Source organism: Canis lupus, chromosome 5 (genome assembly GCF_048164855.1).
Source record: "Canis lupus baileyi chromosome 5, mCanLup2.hap1, whole genome shotgun sequence".
Classification (NCBI taxonomy): Eukaryota; Metazoa; Chordata; class Mammalia; order Carnivora; family Canidae; genus Canis; species Canis lupus.
This window is the reverse complement of record NC_132842.1, coordinates 79938255-79955654: the sequence shown is the minus strand read 5'-3', so window position 1 is coordinate 79955654 and position 17400 is coordinate 79938255. Positions and strand designations below refer to the sequence as shown.

The window sequence follows — 17400 nt, the reverse complement described above, 5'->3', positions numbered from 1 at the left end:
GATGACCTCGGAAGGCGCTTTCTCAACATTCTTTATCATAAGCGGCAAATACTTTCCAGAGTTTGCTCTTGGGCCTTTCATTTTGTTTCAGCTTTTAAGTTAAAATCGCATGTGGTCAAAGCCATCCTTTCGGCATTCTTTCTGCGCCTCAGGAACAAGCGTCCCCCAACCCAGCACCAAACACCGTCAAGGCCTTGCCTCTGCTCCTTGCCTGTCCACTCAGGTCGGCCCGGGACGGGGAGGAGCACGTGACGGGCAAGAGCCACTTCACTTGTTGGCCTTCGACATTTTTAGTTGTGTCAGCCATCTGACTGAATATTCCATTGTTTCTTCAAGTGAAACGTAAATGTCACTTATAAGACATCCTAACTGCTTATGTGACGGGCCCGTTGCCATGCGGACCGACTCCGCTGGCTTCCGCCCCAGGTTCTGAGCTCCGTGGGGCCTTCACACATGGCCTACCTGCTGCTCGGGGCACCAGGCTTCCCTGCAGCTTCCACTGTCCTGCTGCCACCAGAGGGATCTTGTCCTTCCACCCCAGGTCCTTCCTGTATCCCAAGTGGCTTGTGCTGGGTTGTGTGCTGATCCTGGTATGTCTGATTAAAAGGGAGCCACGTGAGGCACCTGGGTGGCTCAGTGTGAGCATCTGCCTTGGGCTCAGGTCGTGATCCCGGGGTCCTGGGATGGAGTCCTGCATTGGGCTCCCCGCAGGGAGCCTGCTTCTCCTTGTGTCTGTGTCTCTGCCTCTCTCCTCTCTCATGAATAAAGAAAATCAATCAAGCAAATAAATGTAGCCACCTAATGGACCCATTCCTTTAGTTCTTGCAGTGCCAAGAACTTGCTTTTTCTAAAATTTTTAGATTTACTTTATTAACCGAAAGAAGAAATAGTGGCCCACTCTTGCGTTTGGACAGAACGGTGTTTTAAAGGACACAGTATGTGTGTGTGAGCATGCGGACACAGGAATATGAGCGCGTGTACTGGGAGACAGTTGCTGACGGCGTCACCTCGGCACCGCTATTCCCATCACATCTACTGCTCCGAACAGCCAGGCCCAAACAGCAGCAATCAGGTAGCGGTTTCTACCCGCCCCAAGCTCTGATGGAGCTTCAAATCAGGAGAGGCAGGAAAAGAAGTTTATGAAGGCTTCGCTCCTCAGGCACTTACAAGCTCCACGGCCACTAGCACACCCTCGTCACACATTTCTTTTACAGTTTCACCTGCAAAGATAGTTTTAGCAACAAGACGTACGAGAAATGACATACCGTCATGTTTTCATTTTCTAAGACCATAATCCAGTGGACAAGCACTGGAATTAACTTTCCCCTGGATGACACATCGGGTATGGGACATCCTCACTGTCCTCACCTTACAGAGGGGCTGAGAAGATGAAACCAGGTGACAGATCATGTGTACAATAATGTGGCCCATACATATCAGTGCTTCTGACATCTGATGGGTCTCCATTAAAGCTATTTTCCCACGCCATTTCACTGCAAGCAACTTTAGGAAGAATGAAAAGAGGAGAGAGTCAACTTCTCAATCTGGGCCCAAACACAAAATCTCTAGAACTTTAAAATTACCTCTGAAAAATAACCAAAGTGAACCGGGTGGTTGACATTAGCAGTGACAGGAGACTGCTTTCTCATAACCTAGTTCTGGAGAATTTTGAGCCCTTGGCCATTATGAGTCATCCTCCATCACTGTTCTAGAACTGCTCAGAACCAGTGAACACCTCACTAGTCTCCTGGAAATGGTCCCGGCCCCCCAAGGAACACATGCGCCAAAGGAAAGCAAATGACCCCCGAGTTCTCCTTCACTCACTTGGCTTCCAGTTTTCATTGTCTGGGCTGCTCCTGCAGGAGGCAATCCATCTCATTCTTATTGGATCAAAGGAGAGCCCATTCTTCTGTTGTGTATAACTGGGCTCATCGGAATATCAAAGACCTTTGGGGTGTGTGTGGGATATCTCTGAGGGAGGTCAGGGGAGGGCAGCCCAGGGAGTCCCACTTCCCTTTCCAAGTCCACAATGCCATTCTGCCCTAGTTTACAAGGGCTGCCTAGCTGTCACCTTGGCACAATCAGAGGCCGCGTCGTGAGGTGGCAGGGTCCTCGCTCAGCAACAGGCTGGGGTCATGGAAGGCCGTCTCCCTCTGGAGAGGCCGCCCCAGGCAGGGGAAGGGGCCAGTGCAGCACCTCGCTCCAGGGGTGGCTCTCTCCCCTCCCTCGCTTTTACTCTCCACAGCTGCAGTCCATTCTAAGAGCAAGAACGCTTGCATGAAAAGGCTCACCACAACTTTCCAAGGAATGGAGTTCATTAAAATACTGCTGGAGGCCCTTGGCTGGAATGCTTTTCCCCTTGTAAAATGGGAACTGCAGCTCAGTGTCGCCTGTAGGGAAGCTCAGGATAAGCTCAGAAACATCAGTCCAACAGAAACTGTACAGGGGCTTTTGCATAATTACTAATTATTCGATCTGTTCCCAAGCTCCTGCTCCAGAAACAATATCCGGCCTAGGAGAGAAAACTTCCCGGCAGATCCTAGGCAGACCCTAGGCAGACCCTAGGCCAAAAGGGAGAATGGAACCCAAGGTCCCCCACCCCTGACACAAACTCACAGGGAACTTCCCTCGGTACCAGCGAATGCAGGCTGGCACAGGGCTCCGAAACCAGCATGCCCCAGCCCCAGCCCTATGCATGGTGGCCCCTTACCCCCAGCTCAGCTGATGGGTGCCCAGCAGGGGGAAGATGATGCCCAGCGGGGAGACCTACTCCCCAAGCCCCAGGCGGGAAAGGCCAACTTCTCCAAATCTCAACTTTGACTTAAAGCTTCAGGGCAGAAAGCATTTATTTTATATTAAAATGTCTGACATCATGTGGGCATGTTATGGACTGGAATGTAATTATTTAAAGAGAAGAAACATAAAACCCTCCATTCCAGGCAGCCACTTTGGGCTGTGCCCCCAAACTCCAGAGACGTGCATCTAGGTAACTGCCAGGACTGCTCTCGGGGGAAGAACCTGAGGAACACAGGGAGGGGCCAGGTGAAGGGTGGCCAGCAGACAGGCAGGGGAGAGGGCACCGGCTGGCTGGGCACACCCCTAAGGAGCCTGGGCCACCTTTACTCAACAGCAAAGACCAACAAAAGTGCCGGCTGGGTATCTGCTTGGAAGGCACAGAGTGCCAAGCTGGCCACGGCCAAGTCCTCCTTCTTCCCAAAGTCTTCCCTACATTCTCCACGAAATGCCAGCCCTGTGGAGCCAGGCCTTTCATCCCGGAGCCCCAGCACCTGGAAGAGTATTTGACGAACTGTGTAGTGAAATTCTTATACAGAGAATAACTTAGTTCTGCAGCTTCTGACAGCCCTCCTCGGAGCCAATTACGGGTGAAGAACAATCGGCTGAGAACCCAGCCAAGGTCATTCTCAACAGGGGTCAAGTTTTAGGATCCTGGCATTTTCTGCTGTGGAAGGACGGCCAGGGAATAAAGGCTGCATTTCTTCCCAGGGCTGTGCACAGTGCCCGACTCAGAGGGGCTGCTCAGGAAATGTGGGTCTGAATCCATTAACTTTTCACCGCTTAAACTCAGACCACTTTAGAAAGGAGAAGACATTTTAAAGGTCATCTTTGCAACAAAGGAGGAAGAAATGCTGGTGTGAGACCACTTTTAAATGGGGAAGATCAAAAAATAAATAAATAAATGGGGAAGATAAACAGCAAGTCAGGCAGGAAGAAAACACAAGCCTCCTCATTGCAGGGCACAGATAAAACTGGGTCATCTTGGACTGCAGGAGGGACCCTGGTCCCCAGGCCCAGCACGTCTTCACCACCTGGGGACAGAGCTGAGTTCGGTGTTTGGTTCCACACAAGCTACCACTGGAAGGATAATTTACAGAACTCGTTGGTTCCGCCATTAAAGACTGAAAGCTGAGTAATGATGCTTAGCAGAAATCAGACAGATAATATTAATGAACCATTAAATACAACGTTCGCCTTTATTTCAGCAATCACAAATGTGAGGGTGTGGTCCACCGGCTGCCTCACGGAGCGCAGGTTTTCAGAGACTTAGGCAGTAGGTCTCCACTGGCTCATTTGCCGGGGCCCCCTGTGCACCCAGGCCTCTGACCTGTCAGGCGAGAAGGATTGCACATACCCTGCAGCCCTCATGCTGCTTGAGAGGTGGACAATTTCTAGCAAGTCGTTCAAAGTACAGGTCCGTTTGAGGCTGGCAGGGCAAAACCCTGCACCCAGCTGGCCCTTTCGATTTCTGGAAGGCAATGCCAGCAGCTACAAAGAGGGTATGCCACCACGAAATCCCAGCAGGCTCCCAGCTCCCCCGTCCAACCACCAGGGCACCTCCTCCACCTCTAACCCACAGGCCTGGCCAGCATGGCTCAGGGCTCTTCCCAGCTGCAGTCCCCATCCCCCCACCAAAACCCGGGCCTGGAGTAAGGTCTGGGGACACCCCCCAAGGTGTTCCTTTGGGTGGCTACAGCAGAGAGAGAAAGAGTTAAACATGAAACGACTAATATTTGCACGCAAAAACTCTCCTGCCTGGTTAAAACGATTTAGGGCTATTTTTGGTCTGCTCTTAAAAAGGGCAAAGGACGGATGGCCTGCTGGGTGCCAATTTGCAGAAACAAACTCCTTCCTCGGCTTGGGGCTTAAAATACACGCCAGCCAAGTTTCAGCTATTACTGCCAGTGCACCGAGTAAAGCCCTAGAAGGTCAAAGTGTAAGAAGCCAAGGGAACATCTAAACATCATAGGATTCTTGGCCCACACAGATGAGTGGGTATTTTTGAAAGGGCTTAACAATGGATTTCAGTCGGCTTCGCTCTAGTACAATGGGATTCATATGTAATAAAATGATGTTCTGGCCATGTGCAAGAGAAGGTCATTTCCCATCTATCCCAGCATGCACCATAATCCCAAGGCAGCAAGAGCCCTGATGCTGGAAAGAAAAAAGAAAAAGGGAAGCTCATCTGGCATGATAAATTGGGCTGCCTTGGCCTGGCTGCCAAGCATACGCCACATTTCTCTTTAATACTACTCTGTAACCGGACCACTGGTGGACCGGATAAATTCCCCTACGGTTCTCTGGCTCCAACATCTAAGCGTGGCCATTCCCTTCATGGAGAATGCTGGCAAATCCAAACATTCTTGTCAGTCTTAAAATTGGAGACTTTTCTCAAAAACAACTACCTCCCCTTCATTATTTTAGGCAGGTGAGCATGGGAGGAATGACTGCAATTTGCACCGAGCGGAGCATTCGCTGCTCTGAAAACCTCTGACTGAGCCCAGATCACGTGAAACAAAGGCCTGGACACACTGCTTCTAGATGTGTGAGTTTTCTGAAATCACAGCCCTGGGAAGAAATAAAACTGCAAGTGAACTTCAGAGACACAGGAGTACACTCAGCACCAACTCTTAACGACGGAATTCTGCAGACCCAGTTAAAAACAAAACAGACCCCCGCCCCGTCATTCCCAGGGCAAACAGAAGAAAAACAGCAGCAATGAAAGGAAAACATTCAAAGAAGTAATTTCTAGGACTGGTCATAGGATCTTGTACAAAACCAGCCCAAATGCCCCTCAGACACTACGGTGCATAGCAAGGACCTTGAAGCAAGGCCATTAATCAAAAACTGGCTTTTGAAGCATGTCAGTATAGTTTTAACGAGGTGTGCTTTACCAGATCCCAATTCGGTGAAAAGCCATGCTCCATTTCCATTCTGACATTCGTCATACTTCAAATTAAAAAATTAAGGAGAACACCATTCCCCAGCCCATTCTGGATGATGGGAATCTATTGTGGCCTCCTGTTCAGCCTGAGGAGGTAGAGGTAGAGGGGGCCAAGGCTGGCCTCCACACAACCTTCGAGGGGCAGCTGAGGGGCCAACCCCCCCACCCCCCCACGGAGCAGCGGACAAAAGCGAACTGCTAATCCCACAAACTGCTAATCAATCCCACAAACTGCTAATCCCACGAGGCCTGGCCCTAAGGAGGGCACCTCTTTCAGGTCTCTAGCGTTGCTGTTGTTTTCAATTACAGTAACTCTAAATTATTCTCCATAAAACAGTTGTTTTATGTTTTAGATCACTAATGAAATATTTAACAGTTTTCCCCTTAACAGATCAGAGGGACACATCAGGAAGACACAGGGTATTTAATCTCTTGCTCTGGGTGTGAGGGGCTCACCCCCAGGGGCCCAGCAAGTTACCCCACAGAAGGAACTGGGGCTCCTTGTGCTCCTTGGCTTCTTCCTCATAAAATCCAAATCATCTAAAAGAGGTGAGGTGGTGGGGCACCTAGGTGTTCAGTGGTCCAGCATCTGCTTTTGGATCAGGGCGTGATCCTGGGGGGTCCTGGATTGAGTTCCATATTAGGCTCCCCACAGGGAGCCTGCCTCTCTGTGTCTCTTTTGAATAAAAGGAAGGGAGGGAGGGAGGAAAAAGGGTGAGGTCGTCCTAGGTACACTCAAGGGAGACTGAAAATCAGTTGAGGTACTAACACAAACCACAGCATCCAGCTCCGTTCTGGGCACACAGCAGGTGTTCAATAACTGTTAGGGGTGTTGAACCCGCAACCCCATGTCACCTCCATCCCCTCGCCTGCCACGTTCTGCAGAAGACAAAGTTGTAAGGGGAAGAGCAGCGTGGTTCTAACCATAACCGACAGGATGCCACACGGCACGTCCCCTATCAGGGACAGGAACAGGGTGGCACTTCGACCGGAGTCCAAGGAGCGTCCTGCAAACTGGCACGTCAGGGCTGAGCGCTCACACCCAGTGTGCGGCTGAGGGTGAGGTTCTCCCAAGGTTCTCCTTCACTCAGCATCAGTGCTGTGATTTTTCATGCCGAGCCCAAGTACAAGTGCCAGACCCGGCGAAGGAAGCAGCTCACCAGGTGCCCATAAAAGCAGCTCCGTGCACCTCTCTGAAATAAAGAGTGACGAGGGGGATCGCAGAGAAAATACACTTCAGTTGCCATAAGAACAAAATAGCTTGTCGAACACCAAGAAGGGTCTGAGAACAATTCGCTTATCATTTCTTCTCTGGCTGATTTCTAAAATACAGTGATAGCTAAATCGGCACACTAAGTTTACACTCAGCCAAGCATGCTTTCACGCTGAGTTGAAAGACAAAGAAGCCTCTGCCACTGACCCAATTAGGGATCTGATCATACCTTCATCCTTTGCCCACCTCTGCCCCATAGGATCAAACAAAAAATCTCCGACTGAGAGAAACACGAAGCAATACAGCATTGTATGGGTCAGATCAGGCCAAGCAAGCAAACCACGCACCAAGTGTGGCACACGCCAGGTTCAGTGAGTGGGGAACAGCGGCAATGACCACCGCCTCAAGTTCAAGCCACCCCCCTGACCCTCAAGGACCCCTCGCTACTGTCCAACTGCGCACTTCACCATTTCTCAGTTAAGACTGCTTTTGCTAAACACCCCGCCCAACCCACCTCACCTCCCAACTCGCACTCTGCACAAAATCAGATGTAACCAATTCAATGTTTGGGCCAACGCTGAAAAACCAAGAGGTCTCATGTCAAACTCCAAATGTATGGCTTTTCCAGAAAAGTCTGAAAATAAGTAACAGAGGACCATTGCTGTCCCCAGAGGGCAACAGCAAGCAGCTGGAGCAGAGGGGCCACTGTCCTTGTAGATGGGGCCTGCCACCACATCCCTCACGCCTCCCTGGCTCTGGGTTCTGACCTGATTCTGCACATTTAGAGGCTTGTGTGCCTCCCATTTCAACCCTCTCTTTCTTTCACACTCACTTCACACGTCTGTGTCAGCCAGGACCTACCATGTCTTTAAATCCACCTTCCTCCCTTCCCTCACAAGGGCCTCTGTCGCTGCCTCTCTCATCAGGACCACTGACCTCAAGAAACCTCCTCACTTTGCAGAAGCTCACACCCCCTCACCCAGCTGTGTCACACAGCTGCCTCCTGACTGGGACTGTGGGGGCCTATAAATACACACACGGTGGGACACCTGGGTGGCTCACTGTTTGAGCGTCTGCCTTCAGCTCAGTGCCCTGGGATCAAGTCCCACATCAGGTTCCTCGCAGGGAGCCTGCTTCTCCCTCTACGTCTCTGTCTCTCATTCTCACGAATAAATAAAATCTTAAAAAATAGAAAATAAAATAGCCAGAATTGGCTTCTTTAAAAAACCAAACCAAACCAAACCATACACATGGTTGTGACTATGGCCTGCGGACTGCTGGGATGTCCCCTCTATGAATGACACGAGTCTCCCGCAGGAATGTTTCCCCCACTACCATTGCTCTGAATTCATACAGTAGAATTAAGTATCGCTACAGCATACAGACAAGTTTTCAAACCATTACTGTAAAAGACACCTCATCGATGAGCCATGGTTGGCAGCTGGTCATCACATCCAAGACAACAGGGGTGCAGTGTATATAACAGAGGACCTGGTGACAAAGCCAGAACGCACTGGCCAAATAAGAGAGTCACTCAGTTGGCCTCTTGGGCCCGATTTTAGTTTATTTTACTTCTTTGCAATATTTCCCATAGCTTTATAGGTTTTATTTAAATATTTTGGAGTATTTCAAATAATATTATGGTGCCAATTAATCTAGGGCATCATTTTGAGACAAATTATTCTGAATTAACATAAAAGAAAAAAGAAAGATACTTCAAAAACAGGTGTGATGAGCTCTTTGAAAGCTGACTTTTTTGTTTTGTGCTGTTCAAAGTGGAAGTGAAGCCTCTGCAGTATTATATAGGGTTGATTTTGTACTGCCTTGGCTGGAGAAACCTCCGCAACAGCGAACAAACGAAGGAAGCCTGGCAGCAGGCACTGCTGAATACCCGCTGGGTGTGTGTGGCCTCTTCCTCCCCGTGCTGAAATGCAAGCTTCTAGAAACTGAAAATATGCAGTTGGGGCAAGGGGACAGATGGTGATCAACTTCCAAGCTCCTGTCTTGGGGTTTATGGAGTTTGCTGGCTCTGAGACACAACCACGTGGAGGAATCTCAGAGCTTGGTGGTGGAAGGTAGGTTTCTTCTAGGTTCTGAACGCCTCATGGAAAAAGGTACACAGAGGCAACCAATTATAAGCCACCGGCCAAAAGAAACCATACGAACAAAGCCCGTACCAGGTCGATCAGGTCGCTGAGGTTCTTCTCGATTTGCTGTGGAGGCAGGCGCCTCATCAAGTCCAAGGCACAGTCCAGCTGCTGGTCACTCTGCAAAAAGAAACAGAAACATTTACGTCACTTTGGTAACAGAAGCACCAAAACCCCCTTTTAAAAAGCATTCTTGCAGCTTCAGCTCGCCCAGGGTATTCTAACACCAAGCAGGCCCGGAGCAGGCTCTCTGACACATCTCCTGGAGAGGGGGGGGGACAGGCTCTGTGATGGCACGATCTGAGGTGGAGATGTCCGAAGATACTCAAAGTAGGAAGCAGGCCAGGATTCCACCCACACCTCAAAGACCCCTCGGCTTTCCTTTTCCAATTCAACAGACTACGGGAGAGGCAGATGTGTTACCTCCTGATCAGCCTTGCAAGGGAGCATGCCCGAGTAGCAAGAGAGCCTTTCTCCTTTGCTAGAGTCTGGCCATGCGAGTCAGGTAATGTCACCAGGCCAGGTCCCTTGAGGAGTTCCAAGCCAGGGACAAAGCCAGGCAAAGAACCAATGGCAAGATGCACGCCAACATTAAAGTGCTTCAGTGCTCGCTTCGGCAGCACATATACTAAAAAAAAAAGTGCTTCAGTCATTTAACAAGAGCCTGGGATGTGACCCCAGGTGCTAGGTGCTGGCAAAGGCCACCCAAGACCTGGAGCATGGTTCCAGCTGCAGAGCACACAAAGGCAGCAAATTGGGGTCTCTGCGGCTGCAGGGGCCCATGAGGATAAAGATCACACCGTGTGCTCCCCAGGTCTCGCCTCAATTGACATTCAGGCTGCAAATATTTATTCAGAGCCACCACCCACCAGTCATCATAAATATGTGATCAATAATGGAGGCAGGAAGGAGGAGGAAAAACTAAGCGGGGGTAAAGTGAGAGTAAATTCAGTGCCCGGTGGGCTGTGGCACAGAAGGCTAGACCTCAGGAGGTATGACAAGAAAGGTGAGCAAGGCGGCCCAGGCTAGAGCAGGGAAGACCACCGCACGTACCTCTGAGAAGTACAGCTAAGGCAACCGGAGTAGCCGACGCAACCCGCTGGAGACATCATCTGATGTGCCCAGGCCAATCTCAGAATTTTAAAAGCCTAATCAACACGCTATTGAGAATCTTCATAAAATATATACAGTAATCCTTGAAACGCCATAATTGGCTGTAATGAAATAGAACCTTCAAATATAACCATCTACACCCCAGGTATATGAACCATAAATAGGCTATGGGACAAGGCCTCATTTTATATTTCACCAAAGAACACACACATCAAGTTAACTGGAGGCTATTTCATTCCCAGATAATCAGTAGGACATATACAGTAGGCTGTTTTTAAAAAGAAAAAAAATAAAGCACCAACTTGCCTCCTGCTGAAGATGGTTAGTGACTATTTATTCTGGGATACACAACAAACTGGCTACTACCCTACAAAGACACACACACACACACACACTCTCTCTCACTCACTCTCCCCAGAAACGGTGCAGCGTTGGTTCTGTTCAGTGAAAACCTTCTATCATACCATGCCTTCTTTGCCAGGCAATGCCATGGTGACGTGGGTCTGGTCTGCTGGCATGGGAACACATTTTAACACCACTTCAAGGGTCAAGAAGGCAGATAAACTGAGTTGCCACTAGAGAGATCTATATTCAACTTCCAGTTCTGCCACTCGTTAGCTATAACCTTGGGCATATTTCTTAACCTAAGCCTCTATTTATCCATAAAATGGGGGCAGTATCTACTTCATAGGCTTGTTGCAATGGTTCAGTGAATACCTGTGAAATTTTTAATATACGGTAGTATGTGTTTGGGAGTATTTTCTGTGTGTGTGTATAAATATATGTTTTAAAAACATTTTAAAATATAAATATTTTATAGCATTCACCCCACTCAACCTAACCCTGAAGTCTTTCCTGTTGCTGTAAACTGGAGCTCTGTGCTCAAACTCCATAAACAGCTGTGTGTCCCCACCCCTACCCCCACAACCGTGCCAGAATAGGAAAACCCTAAATGATTCGAGTCAAACTAGTTAAAAAGATGTAAACCAATGAGCCAGAGACCTAAACATACACCTTACTAAAGACGACTTACAGATGGCAAATAAAAATATGAAAAGATGCTCCACATCATTTGTTACCAGAGAAATGCAAATTAAGGCAACAATGAGATCCCATTACGCACCTATTAGAATGGCCCAAATCCAGAACTCTGATTGCTGACAAGGATGTGGAGAAACAGAACTCTGACTCACTGTTGGTGGGAATGAAAATGGTATACAACCACCTTCGAAGACAGTGTGGCAGTTTCTTACAAAACTAAACATACTCTTGCCATACAATCCAGCAACTGTACTCCTTGGTATTTACCCAAAGGAGCTGAAAACTTATTTCCATATAAAAACCGGCACACAAATGTTTATACCAGCTTTATTCACAACTGCCGAAACTTGGAAGCAACCAAAATGTCCTTCAGCAGGTGGGTGGATAAACAACCTGTGGTCCGTCCAGACGCTGAATATTGTTCAGCGCTAAAAAGAAATAAGCTATCAAGCATGTGAAGACACGGAGGAACCTTAAACCACATATTACTAAGTGAAAGACGTTAATCTGAAAAGGCTGCATGCTGCATGATTCCAACTATGTGACATTCTGGAAAAGGCAAAACTACAGAGATGGTAAAAAGATCAGGGGAGGAAGGGATTAACAGGCAGAGCACAGCGCGGAGAATTTTTAGGCCAGTGAAGCTACTCTGCAGGCTACTAAAGTGGTGGATATACATCATTATACATTTGTCCAAACCCACAGTCTGTACAACACCAAGAGTGAATCCTAAAGGAGACCGAGGACTGAGTGATTATGACGTGTCCATGTAGGTTCAGCAACTGTACTTGGTGGGAAAGGCCACTCATATGTGGGGGCAAGGAATATATGGGCACCCCCTGTACCTTCTGCTCAACTCTCCTATGAACCAAAGACTACTCTAAAAAATTACAGCTACTGAAAAAAAGGTACATACTAGTGTTTCTCAACTGGGGTTGACTCTGTCCTCCCCACAAACCCCCACGAGACATTTGGCAACGTATGGAGACAATTTTTTTGATTGTCATCATTGGGGGAGGAGGAGCTACTGGCATCTAATAGGTAGAGATCAGCGATGCTTCTTAACATTCTACAATATAGAGAACACACCCCAACAACCTGGCCCCAAATGCCAGAGTCAAGTTTGAAAACCCTGATTTAAAACACTAATTTGGGGGGCACCTGGGTGACTCAGTCAGTTACACGTCCAACTACTGATTTCAGGTAATGATCTTAAGGTCCTGAGATCAGATCCCACGGCTGGTTCCGTGCTCAGCAGGGAGTCTGCTTCAGAATCTCTCTCTCCTTCCCCCTCAACCCTTCCCCCCTGTTCACCCACACTCTCACCCTTTCTAAAATAAAATTTTTTTAAATCTAAAATATAAAATACCCATTTTGGGGTCACCTGGTTGGCTCTGTTAGTGGAGCATTCAACTCTTAATCTTGGGGTTATGGATTTGAGCCCCATGTTGGGTGTAGAGGTTACTTAAAAAAAAAAAAAATCTTAAAAAAAATAAGTAAATAAAACAATCATTTTGGAGGGACTGCAGAATCCCAGACTCTGATGAAAGCCAAAGCTCCAGAAAACTGCACATGTACAGAAACATTTTATATGCAATTCTAATCCACAGACCACTCATAACCCCTAAAAACTTCTGGTCTTTAGAAATATTCTCAACTGGGTATTAATCATCTTCCTGAGAACCAAAACCAGATTCAGACAGAAGCAAAGCTAGCTACACTGAAACCTTTGTCCAGAACATACAGGGAGTCAGAGGAGATAAACTAGAAACTGAGCAGCGTATTATCTAGGAAGAAAAGTTGTAACCTGGCCGGGAAAGATCAATATGAGATACCGTGTCCACGTTCCATGGAGCCTGCTCACATGCCCCAAACCAGCATGCTGCCTGTCACAGCCTTGCCCCCAAGGGTGCCAGCAGCATAAAGGCTCCCTTCCCGATTGTCCTCTGTCCGACTATATCTATTTGAGCACTGAAAACATACCACGGCTAAACATTCTAACTCCTATTTTGTATTAATCCCAATGAATCCTAATTGGAAATACTGCATAATAAATTTCTAGGGCTAAGGATGTCTATCAATACATTTGGAAATGACTAAAGATTTCCCAGAACATGAGGACGCTTAATGACAGCTTGTGAAAGTTAATATTAGAGTGAACCGGAGCCCTTCACCTGGGAGTCATCCCAAACCCCAAGGGGTCCAGATAGGACACAGCTCTGGAGAGTGGAGAAAACACAGATGGCCCGCAGCCCCAGGTAACAACAGGAGTGACCCCAGAAAGACAGTGATGGCAGGGGTGGGATGCCAGCCCTGGTCCCTGCCCCCAACCGGCTTTCTATTTATTGTGTGGACAGTCATCTGGTGACTAAGGACTCTCTCCGGGATGGTCCCTTCAGGCAGTGCGCTTCACCAGGAGTACCTCCCACTGGGGGTGGTGTCCAGGCTGCAAGGTAAATAGTCAAAGAATGACCCCTTCCACGTCACTCTCCAGAGTTCGCTGCCCACTCCATTAGTCATTCAATCATTACCTGAGTGTTTCCTAGGTGACAAGCACCATTTCTGATACTGAATGGTGAGTAAAACAAAGTCTTCAGGAACTTATGCGGTGGTTAAAATCTACAGATTTTAGGTCTTGTTAGGATGTCAAAGACTAAGGAGGGGCAGTTATCCCACTTTAGGCTGGTGAGGCTCGACGGGATCGGGTTAAGTGTTCTGTGTGTGTGAACACATAAACCAAGTTAGAAAGGGCTTCACTTACTGCTAGTTTTTCCCATAACTTAAAGAAAAGGTGCAAAACTGCTTCAATCACCGACAACAAGTAAAACAACTGTTAACACAGACGAGAACAATTTTTCAGAATAGTAAGTTGAATAAAACACTACAGCTTAAAAAATCTCCTACCAAATTCAGACAGCTGCCAGTGTTGCCCATCATTTACATGCAGTAAAACTCAGCCCCATTAAATGAAGTAAAAGGGCACAGACCAATTTGGAAATCATCATTAGTTTATTCAGCCCTAGGCAGAAATGAAAGGACAGGACATGCTCCAACCTGTGATGAACTCAAAGTCTAACACAGTGAACACACCAACCCACAAGAATGAACGAAGTTACAGTAAAGGTGACACTAAGTGGCACAGGAAACCTGAAAAGGCTTCTCAGGAGAAGGGTACCTGAGCTGGTTATCACCAGCTGCATGCACCCAGCAGTGCAACAGGAGACACAGGGTGGGGGGTGGGAGGCACCTCTGCAGGTGCAGCGGGATGAAGGATGGGTGTGCAAGAGCACAGCACGTGCATGGTGCGGTCATGCAGGAGGAAGGTGTGACATGAGGAGGTAACTGGGGCCTTGTCCCAAGGGGCCTACAGTCGGGCTGGTTTCCCCTCAAATGGTTCAGAAGGCAGCAGTTTCCTAAGTGGGTTCCAGGCCCAGGCTCCAGACCTGTCTCCCAGCAGTTAGTTGTGCGGTTGTCTCCTTTGTAGGTAAGGCTTCTGTGCCATGTTCTCTGGCCTTGAAAACTTTAATTTTTATTTTTTATTATTTATTTTTTATTTTATGATAGTCACAGAGAGAGAGAGAGAGGCAGAGACATAGGCAGAGGGAGAAGCAGGCTCCATGCACCGGGAGCCCGATGTGGGATTCGATCCCGGGTCTCCAGGATCGCGCCCTGGGCCAAAGGCAGGCGCTAAACCGCTGCGTCACCCAGGGATCCCCATGGCCTTGAAAACTTTAAAATCTATGTCTTCAGAGGGATTAGTAGCCCTAAAGATTCTTCCATAGACAAATGACAGGAACAGCCTTGGGTCTCAGAAGGTAAGAAGATTATCCTGTCCAAAAATGGCCACAAGGCCATCTCTCACCCGGCATGCTCCTCCTCCAAGGAGTGACTGACATCCTCCCAGTGAGAGGCAAAGTCTATGCACCGCCCCCCACCCCCGCCATAGGAGAGCTTTGGCGACTGTTTCCACTGACAGAGAATAGCAAAACTGATCATCTGTGATTTCTGAGGCCAAGCCATAAAAGGCTACTCATTTTTTTACCTTGCTTGCTGGACACTTGTGCTTGGAGCTGCAATGTAAACAGCTGGAGCACCCTATGGAGGCCATGCTGTGAGGAAGCCCAAGCCAGCCGGCACAAGGCAGCCACATGAAGGGACCGTGAGACTCTCAGCCAACCCTCGAGATGCCCCTCTTACAGCTTCAGGTCTCTGACTGCAACATCCCGAGAGCCCAAGCCAGAACCACGACCCTACTGAATTTCTGACCCACAGAAAGCACCAGCCAAAAAGACTACTGATGTTTTAAGTCACCTGGTTCGGGAGTGATCCTGTCAGTTGGCACTTGTAACTGACATCTCTGGTGACTGTGGGAGGACCAGGGGCAGGAGAGTCAGCAGAGGAGCCTCTGCAGCCACAAGGGCGGTGGCTGCCTGGCTGGAGAGGAGGGGAGGGCCAGGGCCTTTAAGAGACAGGACAGACAGGAGGAGAGTACTTACTGGAAAGGGCAGGAAGCCCAAGAAGTTGGAGATGACTCCGTTTCCTAGCAGGGACCACCTGCTAGAAGACAGTGCCGAAGCCTCGTTAGCGTGCGTATGGTTTGTGTGTGCCCTTTGCAAGCACACTGTTCATCATCTCAAGGACAAGCAGTAACTCCAACTTCGGGGATTTCTGAGCAGAAGTCCTGCCTGGCCAGCTCTAGTGGCTGGCTGGGGCAGATCTGCACTTCACAGCATCTGTCCACACATAAACAACCGCCCAAAGCTTCAAGGTCTGGACAGTCTGTTGTCAAGTTCACCGAGACCTTCCCTCGTTTACATTCCCGAGAGCCTTAGCAAATTCGTACTTCACTGACAGCACGAAGGTAAACTTCCCAGGAGCCCAGGGTGATCTCCCACACACTGATGCAGTCTAACTTAACCATGGCTTGTCTTGTATCCTCTGTGACCCAAGCAGCAATTCTGTACAAGCTGAATCTGTGTCCTGCCACCAGGCTCACAGGAACACGGGGTGTGCGGGGGGGCCCTGGGGAGAAGGAGGCACCAGCCAGCCCAGCCCACACTCATCTTGAAGGTCTCTGCAGGTCCCTGCAGAAAGCTGCACATCTGGATTAATACAAAGAAAACTGTTTCTTCCATTGACTGACTGCCCTCAGGTAGAATCTTCTGGGCGGGACACGGTAGTGATGGCCCCCCCAACACAAACACAAGCATCATCCCCCCACCCCCCGACTCTTCCTTCGCACAGGAAAGCCCAACACCCTCTACTACACCAAGAAGGTCAATGCCACAGTGCAAGCCAACCGGGCAGATCAAACCTCCTTCAACTGTCTGGGGTCTACTGCACTTCAGCACAGTGTCCATCACTGTCCTTTAATAAAAACTGAGGAGGGATCCCTGGGTGGCGCAGCGGTTTGGCGCCTGCCTTTGGCCCAGGGCACGATCCTGGAGATCCGGGATCGAATCCCACATCGGGCTCCCAGTGCATGGAGCCTGCTTCTCCCTCTGCCTGTGTCTCTGCCTCTCTCTCTCTCTCTCTGTGACTATCATAAATAAATAAAAATTAAAAAAAAATAAAAAAATAAAAAATAAAAAATAAAAACTGAGGAGAAAACCACACAACCTAAAGGAAGCATTTTCAGTGAACGGATTCAGTGGCGGGGCCGATGTGACCTTGACCACGCTGGAAACACCATGCCTTCTTCACAAGCAAATCTCTGCTCCAAAAAAATTCTATTAGGGGACACCTGGTGGCTCAGGGGTTGAGTGTCTCCCTTCGGCTCAGGTCATGATCCCGGGTCTGGGGATCAGTTCTGGGGATGGAGTCCCGCATCGGGCTCCCTCCGCAGGGAGCCTGCTTCTCCCTCTGCCTGTGTCTCTGCTTCTCTCTGTGTGTCTCTCATGAATAAGTAAATAAAATCTAAATTAATTCTATTAAGATCACAGGACAGAATTTTCGAGTTCACGCAAGTCCTGCCCTCTCATCTCACAGATGAATGATTGAGGTTCAGAGAACGTGTGGCAAGGTCACAAAGTCAGGGCAAAGTCAGTACGTGAGCCTGTTATCTTCACTTTGACAGGTTTTTCCACCATGTTCCACGCTGTCTTTCCGCTTCATTCAGTCACTGAAGCCTGTGAGTGACGGGCACA

At 48.7% G+C, this 17400-nt stretch overlaps 1 protein-coding gene and 2 long non-coding RNA genes across 7 annotated transcripts in view; 1 reads left to right on the top strand and 2 right to left on the bottom strand.

The window, feature by feature from the left end:
* The window catches only part of CAPZB (capping actin protein of muscle Z-line subunit beta), a 130914-nt gene that overhangs the window by 60195 nt on the left and 53319 nt on the right, over window positions 1-17400 (bottom strand). For all 5 annotated transcript variants that reach the window (XM_072828078.1, XM_072828079.1, XM_072828080.1 and 2 more), the window contains exon 2: window positions 9131-9220. In XM_072828078.1, coding sequence (XP_072684179.1) covers window positions 9131-9220 — 90 coding nt within the window. The remainder of the gene's footprint in view (window positions 1-9130; window positions 9221-17400) is intronic.
* Window positions 280-9051, top strand: LOC140634316 (uncharacterized). Its single transcript, XR_012031832.1, has 2 exons — window positions 280-1954; window positions 2246-9051. It is a non-coding gene; the product is annotated as an uncharacterized lncRNA (long non-coding RNA).
* Window positions 805-1677, bottom strand: LOC140634317 (uncharacterized). Its single transcript, XR_012031833.1, has 3 exons — window positions 1584-1677; window positions 1369-1503; window positions 805-1220 (listed from the first exon to the last, which is right to left on the bottom strand). It is a non-coding gene; the product is annotated as an uncharacterized lncRNA (long non-coding RNA).